At 45.6% G+C, this 17849-nt stretch overlaps 3 protein-coding genes across 3 annotated transcripts; 1 reads left to right on the top strand and 2 right to left on the bottom strand.

Moving 5' to 3' along the window:
* Window positions 1–4826: 4826 nt before the first annotated feature.
* LOC120640319 (UDP-glucosyltransferase UGT13248-like) lies at window positions 4827–6926 on the bottom strand. The gene is made up of 3 exons (XM_039916161.1): window positions 6169–6926; window positions 5629–6013; window positions 4827–5472 (listed from the first exon to the last, which is right to left on the bottom strand). Exons 1-3 carry the CDS (start codon window positions 6898–6900, stop codon window positions 5141–5143), a joined length of 1449 nt encoding a protein of 482 aa, XP_039772095.1. The 5' UTR covers window positions 6901–6926; the 3' UTR covers window positions 4827–5140.
* A 1263-nt stretch (window positions 6927–8189) lies between these two features.
* LOC120640316 (UDP-glycosyltransferase 79-like) lies at window positions 8190–10356 on the top strand. The gene is made up of 3 exons (XM_039916158.1): window positions 8190–8958; window positions 9173–9557; window positions 9885–10356. Exons 1-3 carry the CDS (start codon window positions 8251–8253, stop codon window positions 10223–10225), a joined length of 1434 nt encoding a protein of 477 aa, XP_039772092.1. The 5' UTR covers window positions 8190–8250; the 3' UTR covers window positions 10226–10356.
* Window positions 10357–15594: 5238 nt separating this feature from the next.
* On the bottom strand, window positions 15595–16720 carry LOC120642925 (senescence-specific cysteine protease SAG39-like). Its single transcript, XM_039919500.1, has 2 exons — window positions 16288–16720; window positions 15595–16181 (listed from the first exon to the last, which is right to left on the bottom strand). The coding sequence occupies exons 1-2, from the start codon at window positions 16718–16720 to the stop codon at window positions 15595–15597; spliced, it is 1020 nt and encodes a 339-aa protein (XP_039775434.1).
* Between the last annotated feature and the right edge of the window lie 1129 nt (window positions 16721–17849).

Genomic DNA, 17849 nt, shown 5'->3' with positions numbered 1-17849 from the left:
CATTCTTAATTTTTTTCAGAGGAAGACCCAGACTTTGTTCCAGAGGACGTTGAGTAGGGTACTGTCCTGCACCCAGCCTTGCCTGTGGATTAGGGTCACCCGCAGGAGATACCGCATGGCGCAAGACTTTGATGACCCCCTTTTTATATTTAATATCGTTGTGTGGGTGTGGGTTGTAATCCTCGCGATAGTGGCGCTTCTCTGCTCACTACCGCGTAGAATTGTACGGTGATGAACCATCTGATGTAATAAATGTGTCATCAGCCTCCTGGGACTGATGTTTGTATCACATTTAGGTCTTCTCTCATGAGGGGACGCTTCACCTGTGAATCTAGTACCCATGGGTCGTCTTTATAACCAATTTTGTTGAGGTCAACAATTGTCAATCCATAGCCGTCCACCTCAACACCTTTCAGGTGTTTGACCCAACGACACCGAAAGACCGGGATTTGTATGTTGGAACCATAGTGCACTTCCCATATATCATCAATGATACCAAAATATATTGTATTTTGACTTGTTCTCTCATCTAAGGCCTCAATACGAACACCACTATTCTGGGACACAGTCTTTCTGTCCTTGGCGGCAGTATAGAATAGATATCCATTAATATCATACTCTTGCCAGGATGTGACCTGGCTAGATGGGCCAGCTGCCAATCTTTTGATTGTTTGCTCCTCCACGGTCTCCCCATCTGGTAGATGCAGGTCCTTCAACTATGCAGTTAGTCGACACTTGTGCTCTCTCATGATCCAATCATCCGAGCGGTCGTTACTCTCTGCACAAATTAGGCTCAAGTGTTCGTTGACTAAAGGTGTCATTATCATGAGGTGCAGCAAGATGCTATAATGTGCTTGCTGCACACCTTTGAAATCTTTGTTGATGAAGATTTTCCTCCCTACTGTGCCAACACCTTCCAACCTCCCCAAAAATCGTGGAGTTGGTAAACCAATGGACACATTATCCTGCAAGTAACCTAGGCAACACTCGATGACTTCCTCAGTACTATATCCCTCTATCATGGATCCCTCAGGATGAGCATGATTCAATACGTACCGGTTGAGGATGGACATAAAATGCTCATACGTCCACATTTCGCGTAGGTAAAGTGGACCAAGTGCCCATATCTGATCGACCATGTGAATCATTAGGTGTTCGATTATATCAAAAAATCCCGGAGGGAAGCACATCTTGAGCTGTGCCATAGTCTCCCCAATGAATTCTTTGAGATGCTGCAACTCATCTTTGTCAATCACTTTCTGTGAAATCCTATTGAAGAAGTAACACAACCGAGTGATTAACATCTTTACATATACTGGCTTAATCGCTCTAATTGCAATTGGGAGGAACAACGTCAGCAACACATGGCAATCATGATAGTTATAGCCGCATAGTGACAAATCTTTCATCGACACTAGTTTCCTTATGTTGGACATGAAATGACTCGGGACTCTGATCCCTCTTAAGCTCTCGCACATTGCCTTCTTCTCATCACGTTTCAAGTTGTAGCTAGCAGGGGAAAGTTCACATCTACCATTCCCTTTGTCAATGGGGTGAAACTCTTTTCTTATCTTTACGGCTACCAAGTCCTGTCATGACTTGTACGTATCCTTTGTTTTGATAGATGTATCCAGAAGGAGCCCAATTGTGTTACCAAACACATTCTTCTTGAGGTGCATACCATCGATTGCATGGCGGACCTCAAGATCTGCCCAATACGGCAAGTACTTGTAGAAGATGGACTGTTTCTTGAATGGTACGCCTTCGATAAGTGCCTTATCTCTCTTTCTCTTCTTCCCATCTTCCTTCTTCTTCCCATAAATGACCTTGACATTTCGGACCATATTGAAAACATAATGCCCGTCTTGTCGTTGTGGAGTAGAACGGAATTCAGGGTTGCCATCAAAATGATTATAGAACTTCTAACTTTGGTACCTATGCCCTTCAACCAAGAAGCATCTGTATCCAAGGTAAACTACCTTCCGAGAACCCTCAAGGAAAGCCGATACGGTGTCATCCACGCACACCGTGCATCCCGTCCTACCTTTGATCTGTCCTAAAAGGACAAACAATGCCTGATAATCATGGATAGTGACGAATATAATAGCTCTAAGATTAAAGGGCTGCCGTGCAAAACCATCATATATATCGATACCCTGCTTCAATAAAGTTTCCATCTCTTACATCAAAGGCTCAAGAAAAACGTCTATATCGATGCCAGGATGCTTGGGGCCCTATATAAGCACGGATAGCAAAAGATACTTCCTCTTCTGGCACAGCCATGTAGGTAGGTTGTACATTGTCAATATCACTGGACATGTGCTGTGAGTGCTACTTCTTTCACCAAACGGATTCATTCCATCTGTACTCAACGTGAACCGAACATTTCTTGGGTCGTCCCCAAATTTCAGATAGTACTTGTCATCGAATTCCTTCCACTGCCGAGCATCAGCTGGATGTCGAAGCTTTCCGTCACCCTTTTTGCACTTATCTGAATCCCACCATCGCATCAGCTCAGCATCCTTTGGGTTCGAGAAGAAACACCTAAGGCGATCGGAAACTGGGAGGTACCACATAACCATGGCAGGAATTCTGCCCTGTTTCTCAGAAATGCCTAAAGTAGCGTCATCTGTCTCAATGGAGGCAGCACTATTATTCTTCGCCATGTTCTCCTTCCCCTTATTCACACCAGTTGGATCTTGATTGTCGTCACCACAGTATCCGACATTACTTTTGTACCGACTTGCGGAACATACAGGGCATTTTTTCAAGTCTTTAAAAGCATCCCCATGATACAATATACAATGATTTGGGCATGCATGGATTCTTTCCACACCCATGGTGAACGGGCTGACAAGCTTCTTTGCTCGGTATGTGTTTGTTGGCACTTTATTTGGCTTTGGAAGCAAATAACCCAAGATACGCAGCAGATTGTTGAAACTACCATCTGACCAACCATGCTTAGCCTTCAGAATCAACAGCTCAATTACAAAATGAAGTACGGTCCAGTGTTTCGGGCATCCCTTCGATCGCTCATATATATTTTCCTCTGCTGATTTTCTAACCGTATCAAAGTTTGGTAACCCCCTGGCATTAGCAACCAATACCACCGCTTCTGTGTTCTGCAACAACTGACTCAGAAAATCACCATCGTCAATTTCCTCATCACTGCTCTCACCATCGATGGGCCCGTCGTCAACATCATCACCATGAAATCCACCAACACTGTCATCATCACCTTCGCCATCATCATCAATATAAGCATCAAACATTCTGTCAAACTTCTCGTCTAGTATCATTTCATCCGGTGGATTATTCGCCGGAGGGGGAGCATCCGTCTCACCATGTTTCTTCCAGATCATGTAGTCCTTAACAAATCCACTCACTATCACATGCGATCTGATTATGGTTGGGTCGCTGAACACTCTGAAATTCTTGCATGCTTTGCATGGGCAATGTATCCATTGTGTCTTCTCATTTCTTGAATACTTCTGCGCAACTTTAATGAATTTATTAAGTTCTCCACGGAAATAGGGTTCCGCCCTTTTTTCCTCGTATATCCATGTCCTTTCCATCTCTGAACAACACCAAATAAATTAAATGCATTAACACAATCAAGTTTTAATGTACATACATGAAAACAAATAAATCAAGTGCCCTAAATTTATATAAATATATACTTATATATATGCATATGTGTTGAAATTTTTTTTGATATAAATACTAGTAAGTACAAACAATCAAAACTGATCATATCATATTACCACAAAATAATGAAAAAAACTAACAAGTATCTTTGTAAAATAGGAAAAAAATTCTTCTCTCTCCTCCATAGATCTTGGGCACTATTTTCTTACGAATGAGGCTAAATACTATAGATTGAGTCCAAATGATAACATAATCTTGTTCTCCTACTAAAATAGCACAACTTCATCCAAAAGTTTGAGGAAAATTGGGTCTCAAATGGCTAATCCACACTATGAAGATCTAGATCTAGTTAGAGGCTAATAGAGCTCCATTTGAGCCATAAATCTAACAAAAGAGCTTAGAAATGAGAGAGAATTAGCGTCAACTTACCTCCTAGACCCTCCAACTCCAAGGAATTCAACTTGAAAACCTTCCCCCCTTTTTTCTTTTTTTTGGATCTTGGGGGAGCTCCTCTCCCGACCAAATAATGGGGGGTCGAGAGGAGGAAGAAGGGCCCAGATTTTTATACACCTTTTTAGGGGCGGGTCACCCCATAGGCCGCCCCTACAAATCAAATTTTCAGGGGCACCTCACCCCCTCGGCCGCCCCTGAAAATGGCGAGCACTTTCAGGGGCGGGTGGTAAGATGAGCCGCCCCTGAAAATTTAATTTGCAGGGGCGGCTCATTTTACCACCCGCCCTTGAAAATGCTCGCCATTTTCAGGGGCAGCCGAGGGGGTGAGCCACCCCTATAAATGCATTTACTGGGGCGGCTCATTAACACAGTACCCCGCGCCTTATTTGTAGATACGGGTGGATTTTTGGTCCTCCCCTAAAAAAATTGGGGTGTTCCTAGAAATTTTTTCTATAGTAGTGAGGGATGCATGGCGCAAACAGAAGGAAGCTGGAAATAGATTGCTGCTTGATGCAAATATGTTGACTCGTTGAAGCTGGATTGTCTAGTATATTTTGATTGTAGATCGAGCCTACAAGCTGTTGGATTCCAAGGGATGCATATCCTGTGATTTCCCCAGTGGAAGGAGCATCATGCTCATCTGACTTCTCAGAACAAAACATACATATTTTTATCAGGAACAAAACATACATGGATATAAAGAAACGGAAGTTTCATAATAGTAATTATTGTATGCTCCTAATGTTACAAGGTTACTCAAAAAAAATGTTACAAGGTTATTAAATAGATAAGGTACATGTCAGAAGATCTATGAGCTCCTTGTCCTTGTAGAGCACAGAAGCACTTCAGATTTAAATACGGTACACAAAGGTGCTAGTAATAGCACTTACAATGCCGAATTGCTGAGTGCTGATGACACAACAAAATAACAATATGTGTTTTGTCTCTCACAACATTTTGGAAGACAATGCCACAAGGACTAATGACTGGTTATGCTCGCAAAGACATTCCGTATCACTGGGTGTTTTATCATTTAACATCATGAATACTTTGCCGCAAATTTGGCTATATTCTTGCTTGAGCTCCCTCCTTTCTGCATTGCCTCCTTGGCCTTCTGCATCCACTTAGCGGCGTTCCTCCTAAACTCATCGTTCCTATCCCCATCCATCACTTCCTTGATACACCGTTCAACCTCATCCCTTGTCACCAATCCTTTCTCATCCTTGCGCACTCGCAAGCCCGTACCCCACATGCTCTCCATGTATTTTGATATGGTTGCCTGGTCTGCCCAATGTGGCATTGCGACCATTGGTATGCCATTAGCTATTGCCTCAAGTGTTGAGTTCCATCCGCAGTGCGTGAAGAAACATCCTTCACATTCATAATAAGTGAATTATCATTGGTAAAAAGATGAACATAACTAATTTTTAGTTGCTATGGTCAATTCAGTTCGTTTTTAGTTGGTGGTCAGTTCAGTTCACTAATTGTTTTTTTATTCATAAGAATGTTCAGGGTTTAATTTTGTACCTGTAGCCTTGTGTGCCAGGACCTCAAGTTGGGGGCACCAGGAAACAATGAGGCCATGTTCATTGCACTTTTCACGGAGTTGATCTGACAACTTGTGTTCCTCATTTGACCTCACAACCCAAAGAAACGGTTTTTCAGAATTGCAGAGTCCATTGCCAAGCTCCTCCAACTGTGTTTCGTCGTATTCGGATACAGTCCCGTAGGATACAAGGACAACGGAGCAAGGAGCTTGCTTGTCAAGCCAAGACATACACGAGACAGTGGTGGTGAATAGGTCGAAGCCGTATGTCTTGTTTGACGGAAGACGCTCATCATCCAGATAGAATGACGGCAAGCATGGTCCGATTGCCTTTGCGCGCCATGTTCGCTCCATGTAATCTGTCTCCTGCTCATGAGTTAACAAAGAAAGCATGTCAATAATCATGTGAATTGTGATGTCCATTGCAAGGCAGAACATGTGCAGTGAGCCGATTTTTTTTTTGTGTGTGTATTGACTATTGAGCAAAACAACAAACAGGTGGACAGCAAAAGCACGCTTACCTTTGGTTCGATGCCGCGGAACGAGTTGACGAGCACGTCGTCGGCGTCCTCCAGCCCCTCGAACTGCCGCAGCAACGTCTGAGTGATCGCGGGGCACCAGTCCGGTTTCGCGGCGAACGGCGGCACGTCGTCGGGCCCAAGCTCGACGCCGAGCAGGCCTCGCCTGGACAGCTCGGCGCCATCTGTGACCGGCAGCGCGAGGCGCCCCGCCCACAGCTCGCCGTAGATGAGGTCCACGGAGCACGGCTGCGACAGGAACGCCGCGGCCGCGACGCCCGCCGCCTGCGCCACCCGCCGCGCCCACGGGAGGTGCGGGTCGTAGACCAGCACGCGGACGGGCCGGCCCTCGGCGGCCTCGGAGCCGAGCAGCTCCGCCAGCGTCTCCGAGCCGACGGCCTCGAGGCGGCGGCAGTACTCGGCGAGGTCGGGGCACGCGGCCATGCCGCCGTCATTGAAGCCGTCGGAAATGGCGGCGACGCGGAAGGGGCTGGGCGGGGGCCGAGCCGTGGTGGAGAGGACGTAGCGGGTGGTGACCAGCGTGGGGCGGAGGCCGTGGTACGCGAGGCGGCGGCCGAGCTGGAGCATCGGGTTGGTGTGGCCCTGTGCGCCCGGTACCGGCAGGAGCAGTACGTGCGCGCCGCGGCGGGTGTGGGTCTCCTGATCGTTGGAGGCGGCAGCGGAGGAGGAGGAGGAGGAGGAAGGCGAGGTGGTGCTGGCGCTCGGGCTCCCCATGGCGCATTGGTTCGGCTGGCTTCTTGCGTCGGTGGGGTATGTAGACGGCGGTGGGATCGGAGGCTAAATAGTGATGGCTGCCGGGCAGTGGCGTGGCGCGCAAGGTTCTTGTGCGTGGACTGATTGGGATGCTCCTTTGACTTGTGGGCGCCCTCCACTTCGTTGTTGCTTCCTCCATCACTTGGGGCCTTGGTCAGCACGCAACACAACATACTTGCACGTTGGTAGGCGCCGCCTCCTTAGCTTTAGGTTGTTGAGTAAATTTCCCACGTGCTATTGGAAATTATAGCCATTCTCTCTATACCAACATACCGTCGAAATTTAGATGATCTATTCAATGTTATTAGTTATAGTTTTTCATCCCTTATATGCTATTGGTGTTATATTTAGAAGTGACACCGTTAAAATTGCTATTATATTTAGAAGTAACACCATTAAAAGTACTCACGTCTGTTCATCTTCGTTCTTCCATTTTTATCCCTTCCTAACGTTATCCTTAATCACTGGCCACATCTCAACCCGCTAATGGTCTAAAAACCAAATCATTTCTTCAATAGCTGTCAACACACCCCCACCCCCATTCTATTTTTTTCATCCTTAAAAACTAATCCAATCCGGACCATATATAGATTTGCACCCATATCAAACCAAATCATTTCCTCAACCCGATTCCACACTAATTAAGAATCATTGTCTTCTGCCACCTCTGCCGTTGCATGCCTATTATAACTATGGCTGGGCATATTACCCGAAATCCATACCCAAAAAACTAAAGCCCAAAAAATATGATCACTACTTCGAGTAGCAGTCATTTACCAATGTTGTATCAAAAGCAACGGGCTGCACATGATGCTCGTGACATGATGCCTTGTACCGCTATAATTTCGTATCCAATTGGGATCTGCAAAAATACTCCATAATAGCTAGAATGTGAATCAAGTCTCTTAACTGCTATCTCCAACTCATCAGAAAACTTGCCTGGAAGAGAAGTTCAAATAAAGTCCCAGTTTGCTTTTGAATTTATATTTGGATACTTGACTATTGATGCGACCATAAAAAACACAGCTAATATCTAGTTACCAAGATACACATGAGAAACAAAAGCAGCTGCCAACACATCCTTCACTTCTAGAAAAAAAATAGTCCTGCCCCCTTTGATGCAGAGATCTCTACCAAAATATATATAATAGTTAAGTTGAATTGTAACGAGAATAATTATGATCCCTTAGTCCTGGCCCTTTCCTGCTCGTGCTGAGTTATTTATAGAGGAACCAACCGCTGGATTTAAAGCCAACCACCCCAAACGCCGCAGCATTCACCCAACGCGTTCCTCATTAACATTCCAAAACCATGGGCAGCGAGAGCGCCGGCGCCGCCTCGTCTTCATCCACCTCCTCCACCACCGTCCACCACGAGGCCGGCGGCGCGCACGTCCTGCTGCTGCCGTACCCAGGGGCGCAGGGCCACACCAACCCTCTGCTCCAGTTCGGCCGCCGCCTCGCATACCTCGGGCTCCGCCCCACGCTCGTCTGTTCGCGGTACGTTCTCTCCACCACCCCGCCACCAGGGGAGCCCTTCAGGGTGGCCGCCATCTCCGACGGCTTCGACGACGGCGGGGCAGCCTCGTGCCCCGACCTCAGCGAGTACTCCCGCCAGCTGCAGGCCGTCGGCTCCGAGACGCTGGCGGAGCTGCTCCGGTCCGAGGCCTCCGAGGGGCGGCCCGTGCGCGTGCTGGTTTACGACCCGCACCTGTCGTGGGCGCGCCGGGTGGCGAAGGCGGCCGGCGTGGCGGCCGCAGCGTTCCTGTCGCAGCCGTGCTCCGTGGATATCGTCTACGGCGAGGTGTGGGCGGGGCGGCTGGAGCTGCCCGTGACGGACGGGAGAGAGCTGTTCGCGCGCGGGCTGCTGGGAGTCGAGCTCGGGCCCGACGACGTGCCGCCGTTCGCCGCGAGGCCGGACTGGTGCCCGGTGTTCCATGAGGCGTCCGTCAGGCAGTTCGAGGGGCTGGAGGAGGCCGACGACGTGCTCGTCAACTCATTCCACGCCATCGAACCCAAGGTGAGGCCCGCAACCTGTTTGTTGTATTGCTCATGTGAGTTTCGGGTGCTGCTTGCCCCTGCTCTGCTTTTCTGCAGATAAAAACACCAAGATGCGTCCGCGATCACATTTATTTACTCAATAATCTATGATTACTCACCTATGAGCGGTGATTCTTTTAGTTCACTTCACTGTCATAAGATTGTTCTTATTATTCGCGTTGTTAATGGAGCAGGAGGCAGATTATATGGCACTGACATGGCGTGCAAAGACAATAGGCCCATCCTTGCCATCATTTTATCTTGACGATGACCGATTGCCGTTCAACAAGACTTATGGTTTCAACCTCTTCAGCAGCAACGTGTCATGCCTGGCTTGGCTTGACAAGCAGCTTCCATGCTCTGTAGTCCTTGTATCGTATGGGACCGTATCTGATTACGACGAAGCACAGTTGGAAGAGCTTGGCAATGGGTTGTGCAATTCTGGAAAACCCTTCCTTTGGGTTGTGAGGGCAAATGAAGAACACAAGTTGTCTGATGAACTCCGTAATAAGTGCGAACAACATGGCCTTATTGTTTCTTGGTGCAACCAGTTAGATGTCCTAGCACATAAAGCCACAGGTACGGAAAATGATTGCTCCCATATGTACAAAGGAAAAGACAAACTAATTAGCAATTTAAAAAGTGGCCTGTTAGAAGTGTCTTCAAGAAGGAACTCGTGTTGCTTATGCACCGGGTTGAAAACAAACATAAAATTCTGTTAGAAGAATGGATAGCCCTCTTTGGATAGTTGCTCAGATCTTTTTTATTTTGTTCTTTGTTTCTTAAGTTTCATGTTGTAAAAATCTGTTACCTTTTTTAATTTACAAATATAATCAGCAGGGCATCCTAATCCCCTCCTGTTTCATAAAAAAAGTAAAAATATGGTGACGTCCTATTTACATGCAGGCTGTTTCTTCACCCACTGCGGATGGAACTCCACATTGGAAGCAATTGTTAATGGTGTGCCAATGGTGGCAATACCACACTGGGCAGACCAGCCAACCATATCAAAATACATGGAGAGTGTGTGGGGCTTGGGCGTCCGGGTGCGCAAGGATGAGAAAGGCTTGGTAACGAGAGACGAGGTGGAAAGGTGCATTAAGGAGGTTATGGATGGGGATAGGAAGGATAAGTACAGGACGAATGCCACCATGTGGATGCAAAAGGCCAAGGAAGCTATGCAAAAAGGAGGGAGCTCAGACAAGAATATTGCTGAATTTGCCTCAAAGTATTCATCAAGCCATTAATTGTCAAAGATATATAACGACACCGCATTAGTAGTTCATAATTTTGTGGATATTTACATTTATGTTAATAATAATTGTGTATGAAGATTGTAAGTGCTACTTGCCTACATTAATTTGTTTCTCAGCTCTCATCGATCTTCCAGACCTTAAATATGTATGTTTTAGACAACCTTTGAAATTGGAAGTTCCTTAGCTTGCTCTGGAAATGCCACGGGCTTCTTCGCTTTCAACACAGTAAGAGAAAAAAGATGCATTTATTAAAAGACAGTAGCAACTAAACGGGTAGCCAAAAACAAAGCGTGAAGTAGGTCTGGGTTAACCGGGCAATGTGCTTCCATTTTGTTCTGACAACACAGGCTCGTGTTGCATCCATATTATTTGCTGGAACATGTAAGCAACAACAAACCTTTAAGCTAAACTAAAAAATAATATTGAAAAGCATACTAGAACTCCAAATCGATAATGAAATGAGTATATATGGAACACAATCTTGCAACGCTAAGTTCACGAATAGAATCGAGCACTAGTGCTGGTTATCGTCGTTTTTTCTTTGCTATTCTGGCCTTTCTTCAACCTCGTTCGCTCTACATAACCTTACCCTTATGGGCAAGAACACGTATCTCGAACTCCAACCTTCTGATTACCTTAGGAGCGTCCGAAATGTTTGGCAGGCTCTGTAGGCTTTCATTCTTTTGAAAGCTGAGGCTGGAACTCTTTTCCCTTAATCTAAAAAAAATCTTGCAATGCTAAGAATATTCACATGATATTGGAGTACATAAGCAAAATTTTACATGACATACTGTGTTAAGACAATTTACAGACACATAAGAATTAATCATCATGAACAACTGACATAGAATATATCGCATGTATATCAGGATATGTGTGGATGGATGAATGTGAGGGATTCGAAGCGCATATTACTTAGTCGGGTAGGATGGCTGCATGGCAAGGCCACACATTCCCCTCTTGTCGGAGATGCCCTTCTCCATCCATCCTGAGGAACCAATTCTCACCCCAAGTTGTGCCCGAAGAGATACTTGGTGTCGTCATTGACCATTCCATAACCAATGGCTCATGGTCCATATCAGTTCCAAAAGAGCCGGTCATCACACCACCAGAGTAGAACTGAAGTCATGTCTCCACCATCTACCGTCATCGACACAAGCTGGTTAGCTACTGCCTGCATGAGGGCAGCCTCATCGTTCACTGGCACATCCTGATAGCTCTTGATGGTTACAGCGCTGCTGGATCTGACCATGCACTGTCCATTGTGTTGGGGCAATTACCTAGCCCATATAACAAGATGGGGCTACTTGTAAGGGCTCGAGAGCCGTAATGTAAATTTGTACTCTCTAGAGGGTTGAGGGCAAATTGCCACCCCCAAGAAGGCTCTCTCTCTCTCTCTCTCTCTCTCTCTCTCTCTCTCTCTCTCTCTCTCTCTCTCTCTCTCTCTCTCTCTCTCTCTCTCTCTCCTGAGCACTGGCACTAAATCAGTCCCCGGGTATCGAAATCGAGCCTTTAGCCCACACACCTTCGGCTCTGGCACAAAATCAGCCCACGGGTATCGATATCGAGCCTTCGGCCCACACACCTTCGGCTCGCACCTTCGATCTATTTTCGGCTTGCACCACAGCCTTCGGCCTAAAGCTCTGGATTGACCTGGATCAGGGTAGCCTGCGGCCCATGTGGCCTTCCGCCGCATGGGTTACAGCCCCTCCCCCCCCCCCCCCCCCCCCACCCTTCAGCCCACGACGCCAGCAACATGACCGGCCTGCTCCAACTGATGTCGCGGCCACATCCGGCCCACGTGAAGTCCAGCTTTGGTAAGAAGGTAAACCTCATAGCAATGGCACGAAATCAGCCCACGAGTATCAAAATCGAGCCTTTGGCCCACACACCTTCGGCTCGCACCTTCGATCTATCTTCGGCCTGCGCCATAGCCTTCGGCCTACGCTTTGGTAAGAAGGTAAACCTCACTTTTTGCAAAAATGGCAGCGCGCAGGGCTGGATTCAAGATTCAAACCTTGCTCTCCTCCAACCTTCGTAAGTGACGCTCCAACCAACAGAACTGCTTCATGTTATTGATAAATGCGTCTTTACATTGCTTCATGAAACAATGGCTCGCCTACATAGTTTTGCTTTGGCTGTGCACGAAGTTACATGTCTGCTTCGTCACGTGTTTTGAGGGTCTGGTGACTTCTAGAGTGCAAAAATGGTTTTAGACTTTTTTCCCGAACCAAACCTTCGGTTTTTGTTGAAGTGGGAAAAGTCCCAACCGAAATATTTTCTATTTTACATTTTGCACGCACGTGATTTCTCAATTTGATTCCGCTTGGCTCGCACAAGATGGGCCATTCTATTTTTCTCTCATGAGAATACCTTCGTAGATGTGCATGCCTCGGCCTCATTTTGTACTGACATTTTTTGAGGCACGTTGATTTGATCCCTTGGCGGTGATTCAAAATTATTTTTTTCACCTCTACCACGGTGACTCAAAGTTAATTTTTGCCTCTTCGGTTTCAATTTTTCACCCTTCATCGGTGACTTGAGGCTGGTTTTTACCTCTTCAAAATCAATTCTTCACCCGTCGGTGCTAACTTCGAATATACTTTTACCATTTGAAACTGTATTTTCTCCATTCGGTGAAAATCTTTTTTTACCCTCGGAAGGTACCTAATTCAGAGATAAAAGTATCAGATATTCTCAAAATTGTTTCATTCAATTCCCTTACCTTCGGTACTGAAGAAGCAAGGACAGATGCAGCCGAGGATGGCAAGGACAGGTGCCTTGGGGATGGCCATGGCCCATCAGGCTCTTGTAGGTGCTTCCTTCTGCTGCTTGCACTTGAGGATGCCCATGGCCGGGTTGTATCTGGGTGTACGGCGCTTATATTAAGTGTATAGTTTAGTTCAGCTCGTGGACAAACAATTCATGTAAGCACTGAAGAAGCAGATGCAGCCGTCAAGTTCGTCTCAGTTGGTTTAAAATTGTTTGTCCATAGGGCCTTTCTAATAAACACGTGCCAGGAAGGCTGCTCGTGCACGATCTCGGATACGGTCAGCGAGTTTCCTTTTTAGGAAATTTTTTCAAATTATGGAAACTTATAGCTTATGCACATAAATTTTATGTATAATTTTATCAAAACAAATTCTTAGGGAATATTTTTCAGCACAGTTTTCGTGACACACAATTTTGATGCATAACTTCTTCAATCAAAATTTTTAAAAGATACTTTTTAGCATAATTTTTCACTGACATACAACTTACATGTATAGTTTTTTTAAAAAATTATTGGAAGATTTGTTTAGCATAACTTCCATGATAATATTATCTGGAAAACATCTCGCACAACTTTTATGCATAATTTCACTATTAAACTTTTCGAGAAATATTTTCAGCATAATTTCAATGAAATATTTATCAAACAAAAACTTATCAGGAGAAAATATAATAGAATGTAAAAATACTGAAAACAAAAAAAGATAACACTTGGTTTAACCGAACTCAAAGGAACACCTTAGAAAAAAACGAAAAAAAAATGAAACTAATACATGTGGCCATCACGGCATCACGTGCGTGTGCACTAAAAAATAGTTCGTATTACCTCATAATAGGCTCAAGCTTAGCCTCCTTGTCTCGCTATCTTGTCACGTGTCAGAAGCTCCGCGCTGGAAAAAAAATGCTCCGGGCTGATTGGATCGGTTGCTGGGAAGAAAACTAGCGCACGAGTGTGGGAACGTGAGACATACGTTTTGGTTACAACTGAACAGAGCAGGGCAGAAAGAGTTGATCTGCACCAGCTGGTAATAAAGCCTGCATAACTGTGGCTTTAGATTGACAAAAACTTGCTACAAACTCTACAACGCTCTTAGAGCAAGTATTATGTATTATGGTAGGCTATAATCATGCTGAATGCTGAGATGAAGGAAAAAAAGGAGAGAGAGGAGAAGTGAGCTCTCTCTCTCTTGGTTGTACACGGTTCTTCTCCCTATGATATAAAGGGAAGAGGATAGAGAGGACAAGGAGAGAGCTCTGGATGATCAAACGCACGACTGATCACACCACTGGAGCACACGAGCACACTCTCGCCGCTGGGAAAGAGGCAGGCGGAACTCCGGGCAGTTCTCACCGGTAACTGCCCTAACCAGACGAGAGCCACAAACACGCTTTCTTCCCAACGATCCTAGAGACTTGGGGCGCTCATTCATCTCTCGACCGATTGTAACCTCCTACTACAAACCAGTCTGATACGCGAGCAGCATGAACTGGACGTAGGGTATTACGCCTCCGGGCGGCCCAAACCAGTATAAATCCTTGTGTCTTCCTACATTACCATCCGCCACTAAACGCACATCCACGGGAATCACTAGCCAGTGCTAAAAACACCGACAGAAGTCATTTGATATCCCAAAATTTAATTTTTAAGTTTTAATTTCAAAATCTATAGGTTTACAGCAATATTTTTCGGCCCTAAGCAGTTTTAATTTAGAAACTTTTCAACTACAAAGTTATAGATCGCGTCGAGGGCTACAATTTCGATATAAAGTTTGTCTTCATTGCACTGTTCGGCTGGCTTGTCAACCAAATAGCCAGCAATATTTCTCTCTCTCACCAAATCAGCACCAGCCACCACCCATCTGCTAGCCAGCAGTACTTTTCTCTCATAACAAATTAGCACCAGCCACCAGGCACAGCCAGCCGAACAGAGTGTAGAGTTTTTAGATGTTATTGTTCTGATCTAGATGAGATTCAAAATAAGTTTAGGGACCAAGACGGCACAACTGAACACGTTTGAGGACCTAAACGGGTGATTTCTAAGTTAAGGGATCGAGATGACACAGCCGAACAAGTTTGAGACCCTAGACGGTCGATTTGCAAGTTTAGAGACCGGGATGATACAACCGAACAAGTTTAGAGACCCGTGATGGACTTTACTCAAACGAAAATAAGAAACTTAAAACATGTACATCAAATGTTCAAAACCCATGCAATGCAAATTTTTGAGTCCCTTGATGTAATTAAAATAAGAAACTAAATCCCTCGAAGAGAAAAATCTCGAGATACCACTATAACTAAATAGTTGATGGTTCAATTGATTAAAAAATGATGAAGATACTTAGCTCGCAATATTATGTGATCATTAAGATAGGTTATGTAGCTATCTGTACGAGCATGAAATACTTCGACAAGATCGACAATGCACTATTCAAATATATATTGTTGTATTTACAAAATTCAAAAGCATAGTAAAAATTACAATTATATATGTAGGGCAAGATGCATAAAGAACAAACAGGAGTATGAGTACACAAGGCACGTAGTTATTCAATATGCATAGATATTTGGGGCAGTAATCACTTCATTTTCTACTCAGTGGGGTAGGAGGGCTTCATGGCAAGGCCACACATGCCCCGTTTGTCAGAAATGTCCTTCTCCATTCTCAGGAATCCCTTCTCTCCCCATGTGGTACCCCATGAGTTCTTCAAAAGCCAATACTTTGTGCCATCACTCTCCACGCCATACCCAATTGCAGCGATCCCATGGTCAAGTTCAGTGCCGCAGGAGCCAGTCATCACACCACCAGAATAAAACATAAACGTTCTGTCACCTGCATCGACGGCAACGGACACGGGTTGATTGGCCACTGCCTTCATGAGTGCAGCCTCGTTGTTGGCTGGCACATCCTCGTAACCTTTGATGGTTGCAGCGCTCTTGGATCCACCCTTGCACTTGCCATCCACTGCCTTGTATGGATAGCTGGACTCTGTTGTGAGCCCTCCGTTCTTGATGACAAATTCAAAGGCACTGTCCATCCAGCCGCCCTCGCAGCCCTCGTCCATGCTGTGGATGTCACAATCTACCAGTTCTTGCTCGGCGAGTGAGATGAGGTTGCCGGTGCTCAGCTTGACAATGCCCTCCATGGCGGCTACAGCCGAGAATGCCCAGCAGCAACCTACAGTTAATCGTGCCATTGTAGATGTCATCATCACTAGCTAACTCAAAAATTCATATCACAAAAATAAGAATTTACCATGATCAATCATAAATGATGTACATACCACATTGGCCTTGGTTCTTGATCGGTGTGACGGCTCCCTTGGTCCTCCAGTCCACGGCTGTTGGAAGCTCATTGACACTAATGTTCTCATACTTGAATCCAGTTGGAACCCTTGTCGAAATTGGTTTCAAACCTTTGTTCACTTTGGTCGCTTTGAACTCATCGATGGTGAGGTCAGCAAACTGGTTGACAGCAAGCCAGAACTTGGTGTTCCCAGCATTGAACGACTCAATGAACGCAACATTATCCTTGAACACCTCAAACCGCTGCGCCTTCTCAGCTGAGTCCTTGTAGGCACGGCCATACTCTGCCATCCACCTCTCGTGTCTCTCCACCATGGCTGCATCGCTCAGCTCACGAGCCGCTAGGACAGAACTACACAAGAAGGTGCAGACAAGGATGGCAATGAGGAAAGCCGTCTTGGAGATGGCCATGATCAGTTCTGCTGAGTTTGCTAATGGTTCCTGTTACTTTTCTACTCTAGCTTGCTATGGATTGTGGAATGGAGGAGGGCGTAGCATGTCTTTATATAGCCATCCTAAAGGCGCAACGCGTACTTCGGTGAAGGTATGGCGCTTCTAAAATACTGCTACTACAATGACTGCAGCGTGCAGGTCAAGTTAATTACTTGTTATATATATATATTCTTGTTCTTGCTGAACAAACGTATGGTATCTGCTGAGAGTGACCCATAATCAGGTAAATAATCATAGAATGCTGTGTGGACACGTCTATAAAATGAAATTGATAGTTTGGATATTAATATATATAAATTCTGTCATTGATGACCTTGAATTAAAAGCAAGCGGAAAGGAAAAGCAAAGGTCTGTATGAACAAAAACTGTTAATTGCAAGCACCGGATTGGAAGAGACAAATAAATATAGCTAGAAGACTATTCGCACCACCTACCATGCAAAAATCGTACTGTAATTGTTACTCTATTTAAGGAGGAAACTAGTCAGAACTATAATTCTTGATTTCTTGTATAGTAACATGCTAGCAATTTTTTTCAAATTTTAATGAAAAAATGAATAAGTTCCCTTACATATATGCCAATGAATACCAAAAATGAATACCACTAAATATATATTCCACTGCCACCATGCTGTGTGCTGAGGCCATTGCCGAGTGCCAAATATCGGGCACTCGGCACAGAGGCCCTTCGCTGAGTGTCAGATCTAAAGCACTCGACAAAACCAAGGCACACGACATATTCATGGTTTCCCGAGTACCGGCACTCAGCAAAGTATAGGCACACGCCGTACTGATCTGTCTGTGCCGAGTGCCTTAGGGCCTGCACATGGCAAAATCGGTGCACGTGCCCGCCATGCGCGCCGGCCGTGCACCGGCCGTGAAGCGGCCTAACAGCGTTAAGCTTTGCCGTGTGCAGCACATATGGCACTCGGCAAAGCCTTGCCGAGTGTCCAAAAAATGGCACTCGGCAAAGCTTTCTTCGCCGTCACAAATTTCGCCATGTGGACTTTGCCAAGTGCCGCACTCGGCAAAGCTTTTGTCGATTGCAATACGAGCTTTGCCGAGTGTTTGGGGCATTCGGCAAAGCA

Source organism: Panicum virgatum, chromosome 7K, assembly GCF_016808335.1.
Source record: "Panicum virgatum strain AP13 chromosome 7K, P.virgatum_v5, whole genome shotgun sequence".
Taxonomy (NCBI): domain Eukaryota; kingdom Viridiplantae; phylum Streptophyta; class Magnoliopsida; order Poales; family Poaceae; genus Panicum; species Panicum virgatum.
Note: the sequence above shows the minus strand (reverse complement) of the source record. Positions and strands in the feature narration are given on the sequence as shown.